Source organism: Macaca nemestrina, chromosome 4 (assembly GCF_043159975.1).
Source record: "Macaca nemestrina isolate mMacNem1 chromosome 4, mMacNem.hap1, whole genome shotgun sequence".
In the NCBI taxonomy this organism is placed as follows: domain Eukaryota; kingdom Metazoa; phylum Chordata; class Mammalia; order Primates; family Cercopithecidae; genus Macaca; species Macaca nemestrina.
In genome coordinates this window covers 120,529,730-120,551,167 of record NC_092128.1, presented here as the reverse complement: position 1 = coordinate 120,551,167, position 21,438 = coordinate 120,529,730, and the positions used below count along the sequence as shown (strand labels likewise).

At 43.0% G+C, this 21,438-nt stretch overlaps 1 protein-coding gene across 2 annotated transcripts in view; it reads right to left on the bottom strand.

The window, feature by feature from the left end:
* Positions 1-6,496: 6,496 nt before the first annotated feature.
* The window catches only part of SPMIP7 (sperm microtubule inner protein 7), a 64,889-nt gene continuing 49,947 nt past the window's right edge, over positions 6,497-21,438 (bottom strand). The window contains exons 8-9 of one of the 2 annotated variants that reach the window (XM_011759386.3): positions 14,106-14,213; positions 6,497-6,723 (exon numbers count right to left, since the gene is read on the bottom strand). In XM_011759386.3, coding sequence (XP_011757688.1) covers positions 6,600-6,723; positions 14,106-14,213 — 232 coding nt within the window. In that variant the 3' untranslated portion in view covers positions 6,497-6,599. Of the gene's footprint in view, positions 6,724-14,105; positions 14,214-20,715; positions 20,814-21,438 lie in introns of those variants that run through there. The other variant, XR_011622372.1, reaches the window with a different exon arrangement.

Below are 21,438 nucleotides of genomic sequence, written 5' to 3'. Positions count from 1 at the left end.
GGCCACTCCACCATGATGCATGCCAAGGAAGCAACCGGAAGGCCAAGACTTTCCTTAGAGACCAGTCCAGGTGCTCCCAGCAGCATTTGACATGACTGTTATCATTGCAGTCTATTTAGGAAAGCTTTAGATTGTGGACTAGGAGTCTACAATTGCTCACATGGTCTTAGAATCATCCCAAGAAAGGACCCATAGGGGATCTACCCTGAAACACGGACGTTTTAGTCAACTTCTCAGGGAAGACTTTGGTTATATCTGTCTTCTTAGATAACTGAGTATGAAAGCATAGTACTAAGTCATTAAATGTTGGGGAATATTTACTCAATATACTGATTTGTGTTTGGAAGTCATTCTTTCGAGCAGGAATTGGACAACGGTCAGTGTTCTGATACCACCCCCTACCCTCAGCTATCAGACATCAGTTCTCCTTAATTTCTGCTTTGCGCAGCACAGTTCCCACTCAGCCCATAGCCCTGCCCAGAGCTCAGCAATCCTGCATTGGAGCTGTGCTTAGCATTGCGGGGTTGCCATCCCAAGACTATGCCTGGACCCTGCCCATGGGTCCCTCCAGAGCAGACAGCCTCTAGCTGTGACACTGGCCTTCCAGTGCAGATACCCCAACCTTCCACAATGTGCACCCTGCAACCTCAGGGCACCACACCCTCAGCGTCTCTTCCCCACCCCTCCTCTGCCCAGACACGTCTTCCTGCTTGTCCTCACCCGGCCCTTTGCTGTCTCACTTTATCTTTTATCTTGTGGCTCTGCCCACAGAAGACACAATAAAAACAATCTACCAGCACTAGAAACATAGATTTACACTGAACACTTTTTAGGGCTTTATTTCCAAAGTGTGCATGTAAGGAAGTAAATCTGTTTCCATTTACAGTTTACAGACTAGAACCAATGGGGTTTGCCCTGGAAACCCAGTCTGGGTAACCAGCCAAGTCTGGGCTGGCACAGAGGAAACCAGCACTCTTCCTGTGCACCTGTAATTAGCAGGTAAGATGAACAGGGCTGAAACAACTCTTCACTGTCAATTTCACCACTCCATGAGGAATCTACATTTATAGAGGGTGAAATGGGAATTGCTTTGACAACAGTAATTGTGAGTATCATATTTAAACCAACCATAATTAAAAAAAAAATACAATGGCGTCAAATAAAATCACAGTATTGTTTCTGAGTACCATTTGGATATGATGCATTTTTACACAAAGTAAAAAAAAAAAAAACCAAAAAAACCACTGAAAAACCATGTCACCCAGCCCAGAGTCTACACTGTGCTAATGGGAGCAAATAGATTAAATTTTGAGTAAATTTGGAAAATTTTCACTTATTAGAAAATAATTCTGGGTTGATAAGTTATTTCTACTATTGGATAATTGCCTTCTCTGACCATAAAGGCAATTTGGACAATCATTAGGAGAGGGGTCTAATTTTTTTCCCTAAAACCAATGCTCCATTTTGTGCATGAAACACTCAGGGCAAACAAGTTAAACATGAAGTCATGTAGGTTTTAGATTTTTCTGTGTCCACTTTAAGACCTTACAGTATTAGGAGATACCTCAGATCCTTCAGGAATAGAAAAGATACAAATTTTATTAAAATGTTGCTAACGCAGGAGGAAGCAGGCACACAGCCCTCAGAGTCATCAGTGGTTGTCAAACTTGAACCTGGGTCAGGATGACTCCTTTAGTGGCTTATTCAAATGTCAGTTTTAAATGTGGAACCCTGGCTCAAGTGTTTAAGCTATCAGTTAATATATTCATTCACTTCAGCTTTGAGCTCCCTGGCAGGCAGGGGGAAGTAGAAGCACTTTACCTTATGTAATTTCACTCCTGTATATATTATAAACCAGCAGATTTTAGAAGAGATTGAGGTGGGTGACTTACATGATTCTCATACTCTAAAACCAGTTTTTTTTTTTTTTTTTCAGGAGGGGCTATCATTTTTCTGTTTCTAAATTATTAAAAGAATGTTTTGGATAGTTTCTTATGTAAGGACCTTTGAAGAGAAAGGGCATTGACTTTTTATTATAACTTCTCAAGTTTTCCGGTTTTTAAGAATACATGCCTACTGTAGTAACAGTATAAAAGGGTAATCACCTGTAATCTCAGGACTAGTAACTATTAACCTTTTCTCTACATTCTTCTATGTATACATATATTTAAAATTTAAATATTAAATACACACTGTTGTAATACTTGCTTTTGCATTTGCCAATATTGCATATATATTTTTTCATGATAATCAGTATGAAGCTGTATTATCTTTTTAATGCATATGTTTCAGTATATTAATGTACAACAATTTATCACATTTTCTCTCTCTCTTTTTTTTTTTCTTGAGATGGAGTTTCACTCTTGTTGCCTCAGCGGGAGTGCAGTGGCCCAATCTCGGCTCACTGCAACCTCCGCCTCCTGGGTTCAAGTGATTCTCCTGCCTCAGCCTCCTGAGTAGCTGGGATTACAGGCGTCTGCCACCATGCCTGATTAACTTTTATATTTTTAGCACAGATGGGGTTTCACCATGTTGGCCAGGTTGGTCTCAAACTCCTGACCTCAGGTGATCTGCCTGCCTTGGCCTCCCAAAGTGCTGGGATTACAGGTGTGAGCCACTGCACCAGGCCTATCACATTTTCTTTTGATGGGCATATTGTATTGAACTATGCATCTCAATAGGGAAGACACTAGGTTCAAGAGACTGAAGAAGACACCCAGAGACAGCAAATGAGGCATGGGATTTTATTGGGAGCATACATACAGGGGAGAGAGTCCAGTGGAGGTAGGCTGGATAATAGGACTGCCTTAATTACAGAAATGGTGGTGGTAGCCTGGACAACATATAACCACATAACCCAGTGGCGGCAGGCTGGGCAGGAAAATTGCAACTGCTTGCAAAGAGCATGCAGTTTATATAGCATTTTCACTTAACATCCTCCTCCTAGTGAACTCCACCTGCCAACCTTCATGAACCCAAAACTCAGCGCCTCAATCTCTTGTTCGGTCATGTTCCACAGGATGTGACAGGGGCTCAAATGTTTATCATAGATAAGAAACCAATCTCTGTGTTGGCCACTCCCAGATTCCTTAGCTCAGAACACACATCAGGTGCGTCTGCCATAAGGGTCATTCCAAGAGTATGCTTAAGTTATTGCTATCAGTTGTACTTACCCTACAGCACAGTAAGTTGTTCTCATTTTCTCTCAGTTAAATAAAATGCTATACCTTTAATTCTTCATGCAAATATATTTACTCCGTGATTATTTGCTTACTCCGTGATTATTTGCTTTGACAAAATCCAAAAAGTGAAATGACCAAGTTGAAACGTATGCCACTTGTGAAAGCTCTTAAAACGTTTTGCCAAATATCCCCTAGGAAGGTGTTACCCATGTGAACGCCTACTGGTGGTATACAGACATCTATTTCTGCTCATCAGCACCAATTTGTGGGTGAAAAGTAAAATACTACGGTCATTTCTCTAATACTACTGAGGTGTAAAGATTTTATTGGCCATTCATATTTCTTATTTCTTGTTAATATCCTTTGACTTGTTTTTACTAGTATCATCATTTTTAAATCATAGGCTGTTTTTACAATGAGAATATGAATCCTTTGACATATTTTCCTGGCAGTTTTATCTTAAAATTTTGGTTGTATTTTTTATGTTGAAAGTAGCTTTTTATCTCCTTCAGTGTCCTTTTGGGAAATTTTTTTCACACCCTCCACCTTATAAACCAATTCCCCTGAATTTCTGAGTAATCTGTAACTTATCTATTTAAGTCTGTATTCCAAGAACAATTCAGTTAGTGTATCTTTTGTTTCAAATAGTTGTCCCAATACCATCTATTGAAAAAAACCTATCCTGTACTCAGGGGTTCAAAATGCTTTCCTCCGTTTGATTCTAGTTTCCATTCTGCTCTGTGTTAAGTGTCATATTTTTTCATATTATTGTACTTTTGTAATATTTTAATATGCTGCATTCTAACATCCTTATCTGCTAGAATAAGAGTATTAGCATGGATTTTCTTCTGTCTTTCATTTTCTTTCTTTCTTTCTTTCTTTCTTTCTTTCTTTCTTTCTTTCTTTCTTTCCTTTTCTTTTCTTTCTTTCTTTCTTCTTTCCTTTTTTTTTGAGGCAGGGGTCTCACTCTGTAACCCAGGCAAGAGTGCAAGGGCGCCATCACGGTTCATTGCAGCCTCAACTTCCAGAGTTCAAGCGATCCTCCTACTTCATTTTTTGACTGTTTTGTAGAGAAGAGGTCTCACCATGTTGCCTAGTCTGAGCTTGGACTCCTGGGCTAAAGCAATCCTCCCTCTTTGGCCTCCCAAAATGCTGGGATTACAGGTGTGAGCCACTGCCTGGTAGCATGCATTTTCTGTCTCAGGTGAACTGTATAATTTATAACATCTTTCACCTAAATGCTATAAAAAATGCCACAGTTCTCTGTATTTGGGTCATCTCTGGGGATAACTGAAAGCTGAGAGGGTGACTTTATAGAGAAGATGGTGCCTGGAGGGTAGGGAGTGAGAGGCAAGTTGTTAGTCCGAGGAAGCACAGTTGTGATGGCTCCTGGTGAAAGAAATCATGCAAGACCAGAATTCAGAATCTGAAGAGCTGATGCATATCCCTGAGACTATCTCCCATGGCTTTTGTGACTTTTAGTTGTAATGTTGACCACAGAAGCCCAAATACTACAACTTACACCCACAGGTCAGGGTCAGGAACACTGGTAATTCTATGTTCTTCCTTGTTGTGACTGACCTTGGATTCTAGGTCTGTGGTGAGCAGTATTTGCATTATATCATCACAAGTGAGAAGTCTGAACAAGTTAGAGTGCAAATGAAGAGTCACCATCTCTCTTTTTCTGAATGAGGTCCAGGGATGCTACAGACAAAGCCAACATCCTTCTAGAAGCAGCATTTGGGTGTTCAAGTGCTCTGACAGGTGTCTAGGTATCTGCACTGTAGAGAATGAAAAAGTTATCTTAGCCTGGAAAATGCTAAGATCCAGTATTACTGAAGCCCTGTCCAGGCCCTGAGTGATGAAGAGGTGTCTCAGATTTTGAGCACCACCACCCCCTGACAAAGTGGGCTGCCAGGGATGTTTACTGCAAAATGTAATCTCAGGTACCTACGCTAATCTGCTTCCTGAAGGAGGATAACACTGCCCCATTTGTGTTTTGCTGAGAACGTTTCAGACTTGAAGATTTTTATTTGGGTCTGTTTTTTTTGTTTTTGTTTTTTTTTCCAATTTACTCTTTCTAAAAATAATTAAACTACAAGATTGGGTTCAGGGGGTGCCATTCCTTTTGCATGCAGGGACGTCCGCCCTCAGGATGGATGGCTGTTGCCCTTCCTCTTTCATCCTGGTAGAATACTCACCATCCAAGTCTGTGTTGTTGTTCGTTGAGGCAATACATGATTCCATCACAAAGGTAGCTGACTTCTCCCTTTCTGTGGGAAAATCAAGAACAAACTACCCCCGAAAGCATTTACACATTTACTTGGAGTTCTGAGGTATAACTATCTTGATCTGAATTTCTTAGAAGAAGTCAGATAGAAACCCTGAGACACTTCAGAAAAGTCTAGAAACACAGGGAGGGTTTTTTTTCTGTTTCTTTGTTTTTACAATTCATTGAAGGTTATCCAATCTGCTGAAAAAATGGAAGGGTAGGAGAGATATAATATTTAAATTTAGAAAATCTCGGTTCTAGTTATAACTCTACTAATTACTAGTTGTGTGACCTTAAATACTTCACTTTTCTTGGCCTTAGTCTATTTTATTCATAAAATGCAAGATATTTGTAAAATGCCTGCTACGAGAATTTATTACGAGGTTGCAGGATCAAATGAGCTAAGGTTTTCAAAAGTACTTTGTAAACTCCAACAGGCTTTGTGTATGTGTATGTGTGTATGCAAATACTATGTAAATATACTTTAGGTGTATATTCCGAAGACCAGAGGGCTCCCCCTCAGCCCACATGCACCCCTGAGAGATTCTGCGAGCTGGTGCTCTCTTTGGTCAAGGCCGGGTCAGGCCACACTCTAACCCAAAGTGGTCCTGACTTAGACCTCAGGACCCTCATGGGGCCTGGGGAACGCTTCTCTCTGAAGGAAACACTGGAGCAGGCCAAGAGAGGGTAGATGTTGTCCCCTTGTGTGATGTCCCCTGCGAGAAAAGAAGAACGCACTTTCTCAGCTCAGTGTTCCCACTGACAGCATATGGATTTTTGACTTTGAGATTCTAAAATCTATGGTCTGCTTTCTGCTGTAGAATCCCTGCACTGAAGTGGTCCGATGTGAAACCTCTAGTTAGACCCAATAATCCAACCCTAAAGAGGAATCTTCTGCAATACAGTCCCTGTTCCCCTGCTGCCGGCGGCTTCGGAGACTGAGCCGCGGCTGGCCGGCGCCCCGGGTCCAGCTGAGCGCTGCCTACCGGAGGAGAGAGGCGGGGCTGGGCAGGGATGCGCAAGCCAGCGGAGAAGAGCACGGACCCCACCACACTGCGCAGCCAGGAGAAGCCGCCTTTATTTCCCACCTCCGCACAGGCCTTCCCCAGGCAGAAGCCTGGACAGCCGGCGCCGGGCAGCCTCCTCTAGTAGTCTATGGTTTCTTTGTCCTTCTTGTTGAAGGGGTTGTAGGGTTTTACAATTGTGACCAGTCGAGACAGGGGAGCCTGGTGACGGAAGAGGTCAACTGCCATTTCTTTCTGTAAGACGCTGAGGCAGCATGGGGAGAAAAGGAGGAAAATGAGACATAAAAGACATATAAAAACATACAACCTCATCCAACAAATGATACCCATGTGCGGGAAGGGGAAGAGAGCGCGCACTGCAGGCAGGGAGCGAGGATGACTCCTGCTGGGGAGCTCTCGGCTTCAGGGACTGCACCTCTGCGCTGCGCAGAGTTATGGTGGGTGCTAGGAATGGGGGTGATCTGTAGAAAGCCACCCAAGGAACCCGACCGCATCGTGTCTGGGGAGGGCCCAGGGCATGCAGGCGAGAGCTCTCCGGGCTGGGCGGCCGTGGGAATTAAAAGGAGTGTCCTCCGAAGAGGAGTGAGAGGTGGACAGACAAGGCACAGGGAAGCCAGGACAAGACATGGGGCGGGCAGACCTCGCTCAGAGGGTAAGAGGGAACATACTTGCGTCACTCAGAGGCCTGGAGAAGACATGGGTGACATGGGAGTGGGGAACCCGGGCCTCACCCAGTGGCCAAGAGGAAACATGGGTGGAGTGGGCCAGGGCCTCACCCAGAGGCCCCAAGAGAAGACATGGCTGGGTCACTCAGAGGCCAGGAGAAGACATGGGTGGGAGGGGCCCGGGCCTCACCCAGAGGCCAAGAGAAGACATGGGTGGGTCACCCAGAGACCTGGAGAAGACATGGGCTGGGGGACCTGGGCCACACCCAGAGGCTGGGAGAAGACATGGGTGGCAGGGACTCAGGCGTCACTCAGAGGCCAGGAGAAGACATGGCTGGGTCACCCAGAGACCAGGAAAAGACATGGGTGGGAGGGGCCTGGGCCTCCCGCAGAGGCTGCTGTTGAAGGGTGAGCAAGGCCTGGTGTACAGGACTTTACTGGCTCTGCCAGAGCATTTAAGCTGCCTGTTCCCAGAGGAGGCTCATGACTGGGCTTCATTTTACTTTGCTTGTATACCCAGTAGGAACAAATTTGCCCTATCAAGTTTGGTGTGATAACTAAAATAATTTTGTTTAAAAAAGCTTTGAAAATGTGGAATGCTTTGCAAGTGATGTTTTATCCCCTTGGGTTACTGGCATTCCCAAACTCCCTATTCTGCCTGGAGGTGGCTGTCCCAGTATCACAGGAGTTGGGCCAGCTATTATGAGCAACCCCACAAGCCCATGGCCTGAAGTAATTTTGCTGTGAATTTGCTGCTATTTGAATCACACACGCAATGCAGTGCTTGTATTAGCAGTGAGTTACAATGCTGGCATGGGAGATTAAAAAATTAAAAATAATTAAAATTAACCTTCTATATAGTGACTCCGTCAAAAATGGCTTTGTTTTATGCTATGATCACCTTGAACTAATATTTTATTTTGCTTTATATATATAAATACACACATACACACATATATATATATTATATGTTGTGAGAAATGGCTGCAGAGGTGGGAAGGCAAGTTTCTGTGAAGGTTACATTCTGGTGGGAAGGTGTGGGCAAGAAACACTGGACTGTCCTGGAAAAAGGGAGCTAGAAAAATCATTTGTGCCTGTGTTCCCCTTGCTCATGACTTTGGAGATTGGTCACATCGCTTCTTCTCCACCTCCAATACACCCCATCTCCTCACTTCAAATCTCTTTCAACTGTCCCTTCCTCTCAGTTTACATTCCATCCCAATATTCATCCTGAGGCACTGTGGGGGCCCTATGTACTTTGCTCCAAATATGGTGTGGGAGTATATGGCCATGGACCCCTTTGTATCAACATTTGAGGCCCAAACAACTTAAAACCTCCAAACCACCAGTACAATTTTCTCGATTACAGAGATCCAGCCAAATGCACTGTTCCTTGTCTCTGCATCAAGAAGATTCAATGGCCTCTCTCTTGTCCCCCTTCCAGTGTACAGCCTGGCAGGCAGGAGCATGTCACTTGACTGCTGGTGTCAGAATCCAGAGCCAGGAGGTTCAGGTTCAGGAGAGAGTGGGCAGGAAGGAAGTGAAGGCAGGAGGCCCGGGAGATTAGCTGTTTGCTTTTTCAAGAAGTTTAGAGGTGAAAGGAACGAGAGGGGAGAACAGGGTGGCAGCTCACAGGGAAGCCACAGGAGACTTTGCTGGGGTTCTTCATAAACAACTGGCCAGCTGGGAGAGGCCAGCACAGCGGGGCAGAAGGGAGGAAGCAGGACTGATGGGAACACAGGACTCAGAGCTCAGAAATAATGATCAATATTTTAGAAAAGTAAGAGCATGTCTTCCTGGGGGAAAAGGGAGACAGCAGTGATGGAAATAGAGCCTGGCATGTGGAGAGGAAGAGGGGACACTAGCAGGGAAAATGAAAGGGTCACGTTGGGTGCCCCAGCAAGCAGGAAGCAAGGCCAGCTGAGAGGGGTGTGGGGAAGGGACTGGAAGCTCGTGTGGCACAGAGAGGTTTGAAGACAGCCACCATAGGAATGGCATTAGCTCTGAATAAGCGAGGAACCCATTGCAGAGGAGCAGTGAGAGTACAGTAGCAGCTAATATTCAGGAGTTCCCAGGGGATGCCCATGTGAAGACGACTTCTTAGAAATAACAGGAAAAAATGCATCAGATCAAGCAGAAACAGTCAGAAGGAAGTTAGCTCACTACGTTCTCATGACACTCATCAGAGAGAGATCAAGGCTCATACTTTCACTGGAAAGTTTTAGAAAAATAAATTATTGTGTTAAATAAAATCAGAGTGATACTTTTTGATGTGAAGAGCCTGGAAGGCCCAATTTTCTGACCACAAGGGCCAGGCCTTCCTGCTAGAGGGCACTGTCCTTATGAAAGCACGGTGAGTTTTTACACGTTTTAATTCCCTCCTGCCCCTCTGCACTGTGCTTTTTCGTGCCAGAAAAAGCCACCACTTGCCAGGAGCTGCTGTTAGGGCAGAAGGCAGAGGTGCAGGCCTTGACACCTGGGCCCAGCACAAGCCATCACTTAGTTGTGGGTGACACTTTGGTTAGTGTCACTTTCTCTAGCGTGTTATCTGCACCCTAAGAATGAGAATCCCAGAGACGCTGCCTCAGAGGGCGCTGGGTTCCCATTCGGGCCATGGATGACAGCTGTATGTGCACTATGTGTGTATATTGAGGGCCATGGATGGCAGCCATATGTGCAGTATGTGTGTATTGAGGGGGATTGCGAGGACCCCCAAGAGTCAGCTATGGGCCTGAATCTGAATGTGAAAGTCTGGCTGAAAGATACAAGTTATATTCTCTGGGAGTAACAGTAAGGGACAGTTTTTCATTTAGAAATAGAGATTTATCTGAAAGATAATAGGAACCTTTTATCACACATTGGATGGCTTGATTATGCGTTGTGTAGATGTGTTAGAACAATAAGAGATCTGGGTGGGGTCTGAGATTTGGGGGTGAGAAGATGGATTGTTAAGAAAAAAAGAAAAGGGATTAGCAGTGTTTATATCTGCACTGACAAAGAATCTCTGGATCGGATCCCTCCTAAATCATGAACCAGCCACAAGGTTTCATCCTAGCTCTCTTTGGACGGTGAGTCTAAATGATCAATATAAGGTTGTATTTAATTTTGACATTGTTTTATGTCCCTCACATGAAGTAAATATATATTGCTTGTCTAAATGTCTACCAGCTTTGCCTTTGGAAATGGATTTGTAACATTTCAAAATACGCCTTGACATTGGCCTTGGCAATGATTTCCTGTGTATCACACCCAAAGCTTGGGCTGCAAAAACAAAAATAAGTAAATATGACTATGTCAGACTAACACACTTCTGTGCAGCAAGGGAAACAATCAGCAAGATGAAAAAGCAGCCTACATACTGGGAGAAAATATTTGGGAACCATATATTTGATAAGGGGTTAATATCCAAAATTTATTATAAAGAACTCATACGACTCAATACATATAACCCAATTTAAAACAATTTAAAACCCAATTTAAAAAATGGGCAAAGGACCTGAACAGACATGTCTCCAAAGATAACAAAAATGGTGAGCTGGTATATGAAAGAGTGCTTAACATTGCTCCTCAGGGAAATACAAACCACAGTGAGATATCACCTCACACCGATTAGAATGGCTGCCATCAAAAAGACAAGAGATAATAAGTGTTGATGGGAGTGTAGAGAAATGATAGACTGTTGATGGGAATGTAGGTTGGTGCAGCCATTATGGAAACAGTATGGAGTTTCCCAAAGAAATTAAACATAAAAATAACATATTCCTTCTCTGGAGATATACTCAAAGGAAGTGAAATTACCACCTCATAAAGATATCTGCACTCCTGTGTTCATTGCATCATATTCACAATAGCCAAGATATGGACACAACCTAGGTGTCTGTTGACAGATGAATGGATAAAGAAAGTGGAATATTATTCAGCCTTAAAAAGGAGGAGATCCTGCCATTTGCACTACACGGATGGACCTGGAAGTCATTTTGCTAATAGACACAGAAGGAAACATGTTGCATAGTCTCACTTATTTGTGAAATCTAAAAAAGAAATAAAAAGTGAAATATACAGAGATAGTGAATAGAACAGTGGTTATGAGGGATTCGGTGGAGGGTGAGGCAAAAGGAGATGTAGGTCAAAGGATGCCAAGTAGCAGACACACAGGAGGAACAAGCATGAGACATAAGATCCATCACGAGGACTATAGAGAGTCATAGTGTATCGTATTCAGGATTTTTGCTAACTGAGTAGATTATAGCTGCTCTGACCACAAGGGGAAGGGGAAAATGGGTAACTATGAAGATGACAGATATGTTCACTATAGTAACCATTTTACTATATACCCATATCTCATCGTAATATCATGTTGTTAGGATGATATACACGACAGAATTTATCTTTTTAAAATACAGGCAAATATTGAGACTGGGAAAAATGTGTCTTGAGAAAAAACCAAATGCAAGTTATTAGCCTAGAAAGCCATTGACCTCCTTTTAAAATGTTTCTCATCAGATGGCCTGGAGAGATGCTAGACAATTACCAATCCAGAAAGTGAGAGGCGTTGATAAAGCCTCCTGTTGGCAGGCACCTTAGAAAAGGCCACGCACACAGGGCTTGTGGGATGCATAGAATTGTCTATACACGGTGGCCTACAATGGGCTAGTCGGGGCCTGAGAGCTGCCCCCTATGGTGCCTTTACTGTGCCATGAGGAATGCTTGCTGCCCTCAATTACCTGGCACCAAGCCCCACTCCTTCAAGTCACTGCATGAGCCACTCCTCTGTGAAGTCTTCTTTAGTGCCCCCTCCCAGAGCTGCAGGCAGCTTGTGTGTGCCTCAGTTTCCTTATCTGTAAAATGGGGATAGTAACATTCCCTTCCTCACAGGATTCCTGGGACCGTGACATGAGTTAGTACCCACAAAGCACTCAGCTAACAGAAGTGATTATTAGTGTTAAGACATTTTTCGTCATCCTCTGCTGCAATTGTTTATTTCTCATTGCGAGATGGTGAGCTCCTTGCAAGCAGTTCTTGTGATTTATTGGAGCACAGTAAACATGCATTGACTCAATAAAAGGTCATGTGAATCCACCAGCAAATGGGTGAATGAATGAGAGGATGAGCAGCTGGGTGGACCAGGAGCCACAGCCCAAGAGGCCCATGCATGGCAGCTGCTCCCATTCACAACCATTGCCTTTCTGAAAGTTAAAGCAGCTGATCAGAGCAGGAGCTCGGGCTTGGTACCCATGGCCTGACAGTCACCTCCTCAAAAGCTCTCCCTGACCAGCAAGCTCAATAAGCCCCTTCTGAGGAACTCTCTCCTACATCAGTCTTTCTTCTTCATTTCACTAGCTAAAGTTATTATTTCATTTCTTCACATTTCTTCAGTTACTCGTGTGCTTCTTTACTGTCTATCTTTTGTACCAGAAAATAAGCTCCTGAAAGCCGGGACCTTGTCTGTTCATCCCTGTATCTTCAGTGTCTTGAACAGTACCTGGCCCAGAATTGATGCTCAATAAATATTTGATAAGGCCAGGCACAGTGGCTCATGCCTGTAATCCCAGGACTTTGGGAGGCTGAGGTGGGCGCATCACTTGAGGTCAGCAGTTCGAAACCAGCCTGGCCAACATGGGAAAACCCTGTCTCTACCAAAAATACAACAATTAGCTGGGCGTGGTAGTGCATGCCTGTAATTCCAGCTACTTGGGAGACTGAGACATGGAATCTCTTGAACCCAGGAGACAGAGGTTGTAGTGAACTGAGATAGCACCACTGCACTCCAGCCTGAGCTACAGAGTACTCGGTCTCAAATAAATAAATAAATAAATAAATAAATAAATAAATAAATAAATAAAATGTGTGATAAACAAATGACTCCTCTACCAAAAGAATGTAACCTAGGAGAACAAGCTCTCCTTTTGGAGGAGAACTGCCATCCCTCTAGTCTGCCTTCCGACTGTGCTAGCATATTCATCTGCACTGGGCCAGCCACTAGACATCATTCGGACTGTGTTTGCATTTTCCAAACCATTTGCAATGCCAGGAATTCCATCAGGTGCTTTCAAATTTGAGTTATAATAAATGAGTAACGATGTGCTCCTTCTCACTAGTAGCTTCAAATAAAGGAATCTTCAGTAACCTTGCATCTAACATCTCCTGTTTTCTGGGATTTTTTTTTTTTTTTTTTGAGATGGAGTCTCACTCTGTTGCCCAGGCTGAAGTGCAGTGGCACTCTTGGCTGACAGCAACTGCCACCTCCTGGGTTCAAGTGATTCTCCTGCCTCAGCCTCCGAAATAACTGGAATTACAGGTGCCTACCACCACACCTGGCTAATTTTTGTATTTTTAGTAGAGACAAGATTTCACAATGTTAGTCAGGCTGGTCTCGAACTCCTGAACTCAAGTGATCTGCTCACCTCAGCCTCCCAAAGTGCTGGGATTACAGGCGTGGTGAGCCACCATGCCTGGCCACATCTCCTGCTTTCAGTCTGCAAAATGCAGGTTTAAAAATATATGTGACTTTCAACAGAATTTTGTCTTTTCTAAAAAATAAGGTGACTGTTACAAGAAGTAACTATCTGATGTATGTTCCATGTGTCTTCTGATGGTCATGCAGAAAGGTAATGTGTGTGCACAGCTGTGAGTCTAAGAAGCAAAGATGCCATTCCTCTAAAGTGCCTGAAATACCTTCATATGCCCCTTTTGGCCACATTCATAATAACATTAATCTACACCTGGTTTTCAGTGTAATTTTGGGTAAGATTCAAAAGGGAAACACATACAAGGCTTAATAAAGTTCCCCTCAGTAGGAAAACGGAAAATTATCTTTTTTCTGTTTCAGACTTGATGCCACATTTTTAAAAACAATGTAAATTTGCTTTTACTATTTAATTGTTCTTTAATGGAATAAACATAATTAGGATTTCCCCTCCTAATGTATCTGAGCAAATTGAGTAAGAGGCTTCATACTTACCGGTGCAGTTCTGAATCTGGTGATGGGGTTGTTGATGGAATATTAGAATTTGCTGGGTGGGTGGCTGTGAAATGAACCTTGCCGGTATATCCTGGAATATTTGCAGCACTAAAGTGAAGAGTTAAGAGAGGAGGAAGAGAGGAAATTAAAATGATGATTTGTGAAATTGTCATAGTAACTAGCACCCAAATATGAAAAATATAAAGAAAGATGCAGTCTAATTTTTTTTTTTTTTCCTGTATAAGGTGTGGAACTTGGGCTGTCCAAAAAGGAAAGAGTGCAGGCTTGGGGCATGCTCATGCACAGGTACTTAGATAACAGCCCTACGCTGGGGTCAATAAAATTTGTTTCAAGTTCATGTTTTCGTAATATTTTAAATTTCCATGTCTTTTATAAACATGACTCACTGCTGACTCTGTTTCATAATGAAGGAAGATATCAGGTCCTCACAGAGCAGCAGACCTATATCCCATATATATTTCTGTAATGCAGACTCTAATATTAATGAATATGCACACTTACATTTACAACATTGTTACTTTTATCAAATATCTTTCTTATCACCATTAATGTACTGTACTACAAATTTCAGATGATTTCCTAAAATTGCCCATTGGAAACAAATGTACCCCAGCATTAATTCTACAACAGTCTGTTTAGTCGAACTCCACTGACTCTTCTGCTTCCCTGTTCTTTTCTCCACCAGGAACAGTGAGAGATAAAAGGAAAACACAAGCGTGAAGAAGCCGTTCTTCAGTGTGTGTAAAGCTCTCTCTCTCCAGAAAGGGCAAACGAGTATTCAAGAGAAAGGTTTAAGTAGGTAGTTCAGAGGAAGGAATGTGAAGAATAACGAATATTCTTGCCATGATAGCACACAAGGTGGTTTACACGGATTATTTCCTAGGAGGTGGGTAAGGCTTATGGGACAGGCCCAGCGTGAAGCTCCGTCCTGTGTGCTGCAAGGAGTTGAGGAAAATAAGATTTAAATTGTATTTCAAAGTCCGAGAACACACCATCTGCAGATCATGGGGCTCTGTGTAACAGCCTACCATCTTTGCAGAGTCGTATCAAGGCCTTGGCCTCAGCTCACTGTGCTGGCTTCAGGAAGGAACGAGAAAGGCCACCATCATGAACTTGCCCCCAGTGAGGAAAGGGCCAGTGGGCAGCTTGCACATTTCACTCATCTCAGTGGCTTTCACTTGCCATCCTTGGGCCTTTCTCTGAGAGCAGGACATCCCTGTGGCATGGTTCCCTATTCAAATTGGCGCCCAGACAAAATGCGACGCAGTAGCAACAAGAAACCTCTGTGGGTGGTGGAGGAATGGTTCTTCAATGGCTGCCTTGGTTATATCCATGACCTTCCCACACGACCAGTAAGCCAAACAAAGCCTTCTCCAGGAACCACTTATCTTAGGAGTAATTTTCAAAATTTGGAACTTATAGGAGTTGCTCCTGAAAGTATCAGGTGACAAGGCAGGCAGAAGAGAGGTTAGTGAAAGGGGTGTGTGCTTAAGGGTTGGGAGGAAGATTCAGACCCCAGTTCCCCATATCATCTCTGGGATCTGGACTAGACATAGTCTTTTGGAGCCTCCTAGCCTCAGCCTGACCCCAGGTAGTGATACTAACCAGAAGGACTTGGGTGAGGGAGAAGTGGAAACAATGAGAAGGATTCACATTGCAATTTCTTGGTGCAATTGATTTGTGCAAATATCAAAATGTTAGGGGGAAAATATGTATCAGGCAGGGAATTGCACTAATAAATCTCCTAATTCTCTTCCAGTTATGTAATTTATGACTCTGTTGGTGATGACTTACTGGCTTGCAGGTGATATAATCAAGGACACCCAGAGACTAACAAAGTGAAGGGAAATTACACCTATGGCAACAGCAGAATAAACAGTACAAAATAACCGATTTTGTGAGACTAGGAAAGTAAGGCAGCTAAAGACTGGGGGAAGCTCACTGCATCGAGAAGCAGGCTTCTGTGGCAAGTCTGACTCTGCCCCTTAACCAACTGTGAAGTTTTACTCCAGTGAAGAAAGCTCTCTGGGCTTCAGCTCAGTCAACTGCAGCATGAAGACAACAACACTAACTTCTTAGGGGCACTCTGGGGATTAGAGGAATTAAATGAATGTGAAAGCAGCTAGCAAATTGTTAGCACTTAATAGATGCTAAACTAATTTCAATTGAAATACAGTAATTTAAAGAAATAAAACATTTACAAAATAAGGGCCATGCACATGGAGATTGCAAAGTTTATCCAGTACAGACAGCTGAAAAGATGCTGAGACAGAGGTTTCCAATAGTGCTGCACACTGATATCTCAGGGGCATCTTTAAAGGTACCAATGCCTGGCTCCCACCCCCACAGTTTTTTTTTTTTTTTTGAGACGGAATCTTGCTCTGTTGCCCGGGCTGGAGAACAGCAGCACAATCTCGGCTCACTGCAACTTCCGCCTCCTAGATTCAAGTGATTCTCCTGCCTCAGCCCCCTGACTAGCTGCTGTTATAGGCATGTGTCACCATGCCCAGCTAATTTTTGTATTTTTAGTAGAGATGGGGTTTCACCATGTTGGTCAGGCTGGTCTCGAACTCCTAACCTCGTGATCCGCCCGCCTCGGCCTCCCAAAGTGCTGGGATTACAGGTATGAGCCACCGTGCCTGGCCCAGCCCCACATTTTAATGTAACTAGTAAGTGGTGTGGCCTGAGCACTGGGACTTTTGACAGCTCTCCAGATGATTCTCCTGTGCTGCTAAATTCAGGAACCTCTGTTTTAGAGTCACACTGTCAGGCTTGCTGGAGGGACCTAGGTGAGTGAACTGAAGCTGCCGAATTCTAGGCAGTGCCCTGCAGGATTTCTTGGAATTTTGTTGGAAAAGTGCAGATGTAAGTTAGAGAGGTAACCCAGAATGAGGCAAAGTTATTCATGCATGCGTCTCTCTGTCAACCATTCATTAAAGCTTCCATGCATGTTACAAAGGAAATCCCCTCCATCTGTGTGAAAGGTTTTTTCCACTGCCTTTGAAAACACCTGCAGAATTAAAATGCCTCTAAAGTCATATCCTCCCATCAGAGCAGTTAATAAGTCAGAGGGATGGACGCAGGCCATCTGTCAATCACATGAAGGGCTGGATAAAAAACATTGCACAGCCTCTGTGCCTCTGTGGCATGCAGGTTATTGATGCTAAATGGTATCATATGTTACATTGTCCTAATGCTGTTAGATTACATCATATTTCATAATAACATATCATGAAAGGTAGACTGATTAGCTGCTCAGGCTTGAGAATGAATTCACTTGCATAATAAACTGCCAAATACTTGAAAACGAAAGTCCTCACCCACACTACTTCTAAATCTATTCCATTTAACCCTGGCACATATGGCCATAGCAAGGGGAATTTTGCCATCTTAAGTGCAATACGGTGACCTTACATTAAGAGGAGAATACTCTCTGGGGGACACTTTAGACTGCTGCTGATAGGAGATGTTATTTTTCAGCTGGAGGGAACAAAGCTATTAAAGATACTGAAACATACAAGCTGAGAAATGGATTTCCAGATTAGTCGCATGTTCAAAGAATTCCACTCCCCATTTCAGGAAAGCAGAAAGAAGCAGAGACACACTTAAAAATAAGAAGTCTTCATTTTTACCTTTGCTCCACAGCTTCCAGTCCTTTAAACACCTTATTTTGTACTCCCTAATTCCAAATAAACCAGGATTTTGTTCACTAATTGGTACATTTGGATTGTATCAAATTGTATCAAATGTATCAATGTTCACTAATTGATACATATTATTGCCCAAGTCTACAAGGAATTGGTTCTCAACAAAGCATGATAAAATAGAAATTAAGTAATTTAAGAAAATCAAGAAGTTTAGTAACTCAGAAGAAGGGAGTACAGATGGTAAGTTAAATATGAGACAGGAAAAATGTGGAGAAAACCATGTTATATGTAGAATATAGTAGTGTATATGTGCATAAAATTTAGGCATGCATACAAATTCTCACTCTACACTGTAAACATGACTAATAGTCATTGAGTATGTTCTATGTTCCAGGTACCCTTTTAAATGCTTGATGTAAGTTGACTACACAATAATCTTGTGCCATAGGTCCTATGATCCTGCCCATTTTATAGATGGAGAAACTGAGGAAGAGAAAGTCTAAGTAACATGGCCAGCACCAACCAAGCTGGCAAGTGGCAGAACTGGACCTCAGTGTGATTGAATTGAATGGGAAGGGCCATTGGCATTACTCCCAGCTCAGCCCGGAAAGCCTTGTTAGCTCACAGCGGGCTGCATTTATACAGGGTGGGGTGTAAGTGCAGGTTCAAATCAATGTGACAGTCTTTTATTTAGAGCCATTCTATATCAGGTACAGTTCTAGACAGATATCAAGCTGATTTAGCTCCCAACAGCTTTCACACTAATACTTTTAATTTAAAAAATGCACATTTAAATGTTTAAAGATCCCAAGTGGACAAAGACCGTGGATACGACATAAGGGAGGGGAGTGTGAGACAGACACATTTAATTTCCAGGGCTGCCCTGACCAGCTGTGTGAACTTAGACCTCAACTGAAGTTTTCTCAGGCATCTCACTTATGATTGGCCATCAGTCAGGGTAGCTGCACTCCCTTGGAGGGTGCTGGGGACAATGTGATACAAGTAAAGGCCTGGCACAGTGTCCAGCGTGCAGCAGGTGCAGACCCATGTGAGAGGAGCAGCAGGAGATGGATGGGAGTTAGGGTGGGCAAGGGGAGCACAAAGTGGGAGAGGGAGGAAGAGTAGTAAAGTCCAGGCTTGGACGTTAGGGAGGGTCAGCCTAGAGGGCTGGGAGAAGGGAAGGACTATGGAGAACTGTAAAGGGGATGCAGCTGGAGAGGAAAAGACAGGAGTCCATTGTGAGTTGGGCTTTTGTCTGATTTTATTGTTCAATGACAAATGCAAGTAAAACTGGAATCATTTTGCAATGACTTTTGGTCACTGGATTGCATTTTTCTGAATATCATAAGATGTCGTGGCCACAAGATATATTTTAGGAATTACAGGTTTATTGATTATTCTCTTCATCTAGTGGGTATAGTCTTTCCTCCTGTTTTCTTGGGATCTTCAATTCTTCCATTTAGAAGGGAATGTAGAAACAGTATAACTCAAAGCTTTTATATTATAACTGAGGCTGAAGCTCCAAGAACCCGTTATTTGCCAAAGGCAGAAGCCACGTTTAATGTGAGTTAAGGCAAGAGCTTGCCCTGGGGATTAAGAGGTCAGTTCTCTGGACTTTTTACCACTCATGAAATGAGTGACCTTGCCTCTTTATGTCATTTCCTCTGGCCTCAGCCTCCTCATCTGCAAAATGGGGATAGAACTTGCACCTTCACCTCTGGCCTCATCACATTATTTGAAAAACAAATGAGGGAGTGTGTGAAAGTAGTCTGAAAAGGCAGAAGTGTTGGGCTGATCTAAGGAACTACTATTCATAGAGTTATTCTTTAACCTGGGTTGTGGTAAGGTTTTTTTGTTAAGCTGCAACACAGTCCAGTGGCTGACAGGGAAGCCCCCTTTTGGATGGGAGACATTTGTCAGGGGCTGCCTGGGGGTCCATGTTGGACAATTCCTCTTTATTTGCAAATGCTTCCTCAGATATCATTGAGGTCAAAAAGCACAGTAAATGTGAAACCTTGTAACGTCCTGAGATAAAAGATTATAACTTAGTGGAGGATGGTACCTCAGAGGCAGCTGCCTAGTTTGGAAAAACAAGCAAATGGTGACTGCAAGTGCTGGGTTTGGGGTCAGAAGGCATGGGCTGTGCTGCTCTGTTAGCTGGGCCTGCACCTCACCTGTGCTGAGCCTGTTTATTCTTTGGAAACACAAGGGAGAGATGCATATATGTTAGATCCCAGAGCTCTCTTCCATATATGTAAGATATATATACACACACATACACACACACACATACACACACACACACACACATACACACACACACACACACACACACACATATATATCTACAATAGAGTCCATTACCAAAGAAAAAGCACCCCAACACCTCTTTCCATATCCTTGGGAAAGGACACAGATCTGCCATTACAGATCATTCAGTTACCATGTTCCTTGTACTGATGACCCATGACTGCAAAGCACTGAAGGTATATGGCACTGTAAAATGGTTACTAAAATGGACTGAGCTTCTCTTCAGACTTGTTCACTGAGCCCTTGCAAAGAATATGGATCTTATATTGAAGAGGATAAAAACATCAGATTTGAAAAACAGGATTCTTTTTTCTCTTTTTTTGAGACAGGGTCTCTGTCACCCAGGCTGGAGTGCAGTGGCGTGATCTTAGCTCACTGCAACCTTCGTCTCCCAGGCTCAAGCGATTCTCCTGCCTCAGCCTCCCTAGCAGCTGAGATGACAGATGCTCAGCACCAAGCCTCGCAAATTTTTGTGTTTTTTAGTAGAGATGGGGTTTCACCATGTTGGCCAGGCTGATCTCCAACTCCTGACCTCAGGTGATCCACCCGCCTTGGCTTCCCAAAGTGCTGGGATTACAGGTGTGAGCCACTGCGCCCGGCGTGATTAAACAGGATTCTTATCTCAGTCTTACCTTAACTTTCTGCTTGACACAGATTATAAGTGGGGATGAATTTGTATCAGTTAAAAAAAATTCCTGAACACTACCCAGATCCAGTCAACAGTACATGTTTGTTGAAGAAACAAAGAAAATTGTTTAGCTATACTGAACTTCAATAATTTTTGTTGAACCCAGTGACTGTTTTGGATTCTTTCTATTTCCTAAATTAGTCTCAAGTTATAAGTTAGGAACTGCAGTAGAAACCGTAGAAACCGCATTAATATTTCGAGTTCCTGAACTCTAAATGTCATTTAATAACTGCGCATGCCTACCAAATTCGAAAATAATTTTAACAAGAAAACTCAGGCAACAATTTCATTTTTAGTGGTTTGTTCTAAAAGAATGCATGGATAAGTGTACAACATATATGTAGAGGCTGCTTTTGCTATATTCTTTACAACAAGAAAAGTAGTCAGGGCTTGGGCTACATAAACTTGTTATAGACTTGGTGGGATACATCTAGCCATTAAAAAGATTTTAATATGGAAAAATATTTAGTGCATATTTCAATCTTACATACACACATACACTCCACCTATGCATGCACACGCGATACACTTGTACATATATGTTGCACACATTCATAAATGCATGAGGGGAAGAGTCTAAAAAGAAATCAAACTTTTAATATTGGAATTGCAAATGAAAGGTATTTTACTTTCTACCTTCAAAAATATCTGAATTATTTTCATAATG